Consider the following 5,061-nt stretch of genomic DNA (forward strand, 5'->3'; position numbering starts at 1 on the left):
ATATTGCACTTACAGAAAGACTATTATGTTTTGAAGTGAATGCAAGGAGTAAACAGTTTCAACAAATACAGGGCTCATGAAAGGTTATTATTTTGGTAAAACTCATGTTAAAAGTCACTCTACAGCTACACCTAATTCTGCGAATACCCAGGTATTTTGTGAAACATTTATATGATGCTATCTGTAGCCAGTGAAGCTCAAATCACTAATTGCCAAAAACTTTCCACCCAAGTAACATCAGCGCTGACACCTGAGTTATTTTTACAGCTTTCCAGAGTGCGAAGAATCCTCTCTATGTCTTTAAAATTATTTTGAAGCAATTTCACACTATTTATCTTTCTTCCCTGAGATTTTTATTTTAAACAAATCTTATCTGTATATAGGGGTTGTCTGTTGAGAGAGGGTCATTACCAAAGCCCAGTCATTACCAAAGCTGACTTGTTTTCTAAGTTTTAAGTTACTACTCATACTATTATTCCAAAAACGAATTTGCACATGACACGAAAGGGCCCACTACTAAGTTGAAAATATATATAGCATTACCTTATGAACAACATGAAGCACATCTCTATTACTGGACAGAGATACCAAGATGTCGGGATATAAGCGGGGCTGGGGATATAGCTCAGTGGCATAAGCGCCTGCCTGGCAAGTGCAAGGTCGTGAGTCTGATCCCCGGTACCACCAAAAAAAAAAAGTTTAAAAAAAAAAAAAAAAAAAGATGTCCATAAGCAAGGAAAACATTAAAACAAGCATTTTCCAACCACTGTTAGTAAGTCTCTCCCTTGTTCCCCTTAAACAGTAAATCTAATACTAAAAATCAAGCCAGGCAGTAGCAAACACCTAGTACTTAGGAAGGCTGAGGCAGGAGATTGAGTTCAACATGAATAACTTAGCAAGACCCTATATAATTTTTTAAAAATAAAGGAAGATGGCATGGGTCAGTGGCAGAGAGCCCCTGGGACAGATTCTGAGAACTAAAAAAAACTCAACCTCCTTTTCCTACAGATATGAATTTTTAAAAAAATTATTATTATCATTTTTGTCTTTTTGAGACAGGGTCTCACTATGCAGTTCAGGCTGGCCTTGAGCTCCCTTTGTAGCCCAGGCTGGTCTCGAACTTGCAAGGATCCTCCTGCCTCAGCCTCCTGTGTGCTAGGATTACAGGTGTGTGCCATCACGCCCAGCTCGGATATGAATTTTAAATCTTAAACCCAAAATAGTGGCTCACCAAAGGGTTGATGTGCATTTCTATCTAAAACAATCTCAAATCAGATATTTGGAAAAATGGTCAAGATGGATATTAACAAAATATAATATGATCTTGTAGTCTGCCTTTTCAAATAGAAATTTTTTGGAGTGATTTAAAACAGGTCTTGCAAAAGCACTAATATTTTCAAATCATACACACAAACTATCATTTTCTTGTACCTCCCAACTCATTACAATTGCTGGAAATGCTCTTATAAAATATTCCATAAGCTCAAATACTGAGTTGTTTTACTAGAAAATTAAGTTAAAAAAAGTTTCACTAGATATGGACATTAAAGCTTCTCCGCCGGCTGTCATTTCAGGCCCTTGTGTGTCACGGTGCTGCTCTGGGCTGTTTTGAGAAGGCAATGTCTGTCCCTCTTTTGTCACTCTACAGAAAAATAATTTTTTACTTAACTCTAGAATACAGCTTGTATTTTCCCGGTGGGTTTTCATTTGAACACAGTAGGAGATCCCAGTCAGGTTGCTTTATTAAGGGGGAGGGAGGGTAGAAAAGTTTACCCAGATTCTTCTCCCTTTAAGTTGTTGGTAATTCAAGCCAGGAACTTCATCTGAGAATTAGAGAAGACTCGGTTAGATACATTTCACCACACACTAATATTTAAAGACCAACATGAGTAAAACATGGAGAAAAGATTGAAAACTCAAGACAATAACGTTGAGATCAACTTGTTTTATTTTCAACTCGCACTTATGCATTTATTTGCAAAAAATATACCTGTCCTTAACATTACTGCAATGTTACTTTAGTTTTAAAGTAGTGCATACAAATAAACAATTCAAGCTCCTATATATTTTTTTGTTACCAAGCTTCCATAGGACAGGTGTGCAAACGTCAGGTTTCTCAAATCTCCATGCACAAACTAAGCTAACCAAAAATGCTCAAATCACGCAAAATGCCTTTAAGAAGAAATCTCAAACAATGCTTTTTCAAAATCGAACTTTAGAACTCCTCTTTTACAGTTAAACTAGGTTGTCCTTCCTTTCCTTTCATATGCATATACCGGGCTAAAGCCTTCCAACAATAGATCTACTTGGCACAAGGGCATTTCAAAGAAACCAAAACAAAAGGGAAAAAAAAAGAGAAAGGAAAAGAGGTTTACGTTGATTGCGTGCAAGCATTAGTCCACTTCTTCGATGGTGGGGCCCCCGGAGGCCCCGGGTCCCCCGCCGCAGCCGCCAGGACCGCCTTGGTAAAGTTTGCTGATGATGGGGTTGCACACTCTTTCCAGCTCTTTCTGCTTGTGTTCGTACTCGTCTTTCTCCGCCATCTGGTTTCGATCGAGCCAGTTGATCACTTCCTGGCACTTGCTGAGGATCTTGTTTTTATCCTGCTCGCTGATCTTGCCCCTCAGTTTCTCGTCTTCCACTGTCTGCTTGATGTTGTACGTGTAGGACTCCACCGCGTTTTTGGCTGCGACGCGATCGCGATTAGCCTCGTCTTCCGACTTGTACCGCTCCGCCTCCTGCACCATCCGGTCGATGTCGTCCTTGCTCAGACGACCCTTGTCGTTGGTGATGGTGATTTTGTTCTCTTTACCGGTGCTCTTGTCGGCGGCGGTGACGTTGAGGATGCCGTTGGCATCGATGTCGAAGGTGACCTCGATCTGCGGGACTCCGCGGGGTGCCGGGGGAATACCGGTCAGGTCGAACTTGCCCAGCAGGTTGTTGTCCTTGGTCATGGCCCGTTCGCCCTCGTACACCTGCACCAGCACGCTGCTCTGGTTGTCCGAGTAGGTGGTGAAGGTCTGCGTCTGCTTGGTGGGGATCGTGGTGTTCCTCTTGATCAGCGGGGTCATGACGCCGCCGGCCGTCTCGATGCCCAGCGACAGCGGGGTCACGTCGAGCAGCAGCAGGTCCTGCACGTTCTCGGACTTGTCTCCGATGAGGATGGCCGCCTGCACCGCCGCGCCGTAGGCCACCGCCTCATCGGGGTTGATGCTCTTGTTCAGCTCCTTGCCGTTGAAGAAATCCTGCAGCAGCTTCTGGATCTTGGGGATGCGGGTGGAGCCGCCCACCAGCACGATCTCCTGGATCTGGCCCTTGTCCAGCTTGGCGTCGCGCAGCGCCTTCTCCACCGGCTCCAGGGTCCCGCGGAAGAGGTCGGCGTTGAGCTCCTCGAAGCGCGCGCGGGTGATGGACGTGTAGAAGTCCACACCCTCGTACAGCGAGTCGATCTCGATGCTGGCCTGGGTGGACGAGCTCAGGGTGCGCTTGGCGCGCTCGCAGGCCGTGCGCAGCCGCCGCACCGCGCGCTTGTTGGGCACAATGTCCTTCTTGTGCTTGCGCTTGAACTCCTCGGCCAGGTGGCTGACCATGCGGTTGTCGAAGTCCTCGCCGCCCAGGTGGGTGTCGCCGGCCGTGGACTTCACCTCGAAGATGCCGTCCTCGATGGTCAGGATGGACACGTCGAAGGTGCCGCCGCCCAGGTCGAAGATGAGCACGTTCTTCTCGCCGCCCGCGCAGCCTTTCTTGTCCAGGCCGTAGGCGATGGCCGCCGCCGTGGGCTCGTTGATGATCCGCAGCACGTTGAGGCCGGTGATGGTGCCCGCGTCCTTGGTGGCCTGGCGCTGCGAGTCGTTGAAATAGGCGGGCACCGTGATGACAGCGCTCTGCACCTTGCCCCCCAGGTAGGCCTCGGCGATCTCCTTCATCTTCGTGAGCACCATGGAGGAGATCTCCTCCGGGAAGAAGGTCTTCATCTCCCCCTTGTACTCCACCTGCACTTTCGGCTTCCCTCCCTCGCTCACCACGCGGAACGGCCAGTGTTTCATGTCCGACTGCACCGTGGCATCCTCGAATTTGCGCCCGATCAGCCTCTTGGCGTCGAAGATGGTGTTGGTGGGGTTCATGGCCACCTGGTTCTTGGCCGCGTCGCCGATGAGGCGCTCGGTGTCCGTGAAGGCCACGTAGCTGGGGGTGGTTCGGTTGCCCTGGTCATTGGCGATGATCTCCACCTTGCCATGTTGGAAGACCCCCACGCAGGAGTAGGTGGTGCCCAGGTCGATGCCGATGGCCGGGCCGCGGGCGCACATCTTGGGTGAAAGAGGGGCAAGCGACGTTAAGGCGAGAAAGCAGGGAGCGTCCGTCCGCGGGGCCAACTAACGGTCGCCACCGGCCGCCGCGAGCGCGCCCAGCTCCTCCCCACTCTCTCCCGCCCGCCCGGGGCCGCGGTCTTATATCCGCCTCGCCGAAACTCCCACAGCCAATCCGCTCTCGGCCCCGCCCACACAGACTCTTCCCGCCCCGCCACAGGTTTGCCTGGGTCGGAGTGACGGGCCTCTAGTCCAACAGATACGTAGTTGGGTGACGGGCGGGACCCGAGCCGGGCCGAGAGGTGGCCGTTATGCAAATAGCTCCTCCCAGTACAGCCCGCCGCTTGGAGGCGTTAGGCTCGCGTCCTGGCCAGGTGTGTAAACTTTTTCCGCGAGTTTTTCCTTTCCTAAAGCGCGATTCGTCGACGTCTCTCGGATTGGCAGGCCAGGCGACCAATGAGCAGCGAGAACTCCTAAGTGGGGCGCGGCTGGGCGTGGCGCGCGGAGGCAGGGGACGGGCGTTAGCGGCGGGGCTCTACCGGCCTGTGCTCTCAGGCCCTGCAGGCGATAGAGGGGTGCGGGGTCGGTGCTCTGGCCCGCGCAGCCCGCGGCCGAGGGGGCGTTGAGGCCAAGGTGGCTACTCTGAATAAATAAGACCGGTCCACGCGGAGGGCTCAGGCCGGGGCTGGGCTGGGCGGGGCGAGTTCGGCCCCGTCTCGCGTCTCCGCCGGGCGCGCGGAGCAGGGCCGGGCAG

At 51.3% G+C, this 5,061-nt stretch overlaps 1 protein-coding gene across 1 annotated transcript; it reads right to left on the bottom strand.

The window, feature by feature from the left end:
• Positions 1-1,719: 1,719 nt before the first annotated feature.
• Positions 1,720-5,061, bottom strand: Hspa2 (heat shock 70kDa protein 2; the record flags this gene model as incomplete). Its single annotated transcript, XM_005399120.2, is given in 2 exon segments — positions 1,720-1,823; positions 2,376-5,061. A coding segment is annotated over 1 exon segment (1,914 nt). The 3' UTR covers positions 1,720-1,823; positions 2,376-2,393.

The sequence above is a fragment of the Chinchilla lanigera genome, unplaced genomic scaffold (genome assembly GCF_000276665.1).
Source record: "Chinchilla lanigera isolate Chin_1 unplaced genomic scaffold, ChiLan1.0 scaffold00065, whole genome shotgun sequence".
In the NCBI taxonomy this organism is placed as follows: domain Eukaryota; kingdom Metazoa; phylum Chordata; class Mammalia; order Rodentia; family Chinchillidae; genus Chinchilla; species Chinchilla lanigera.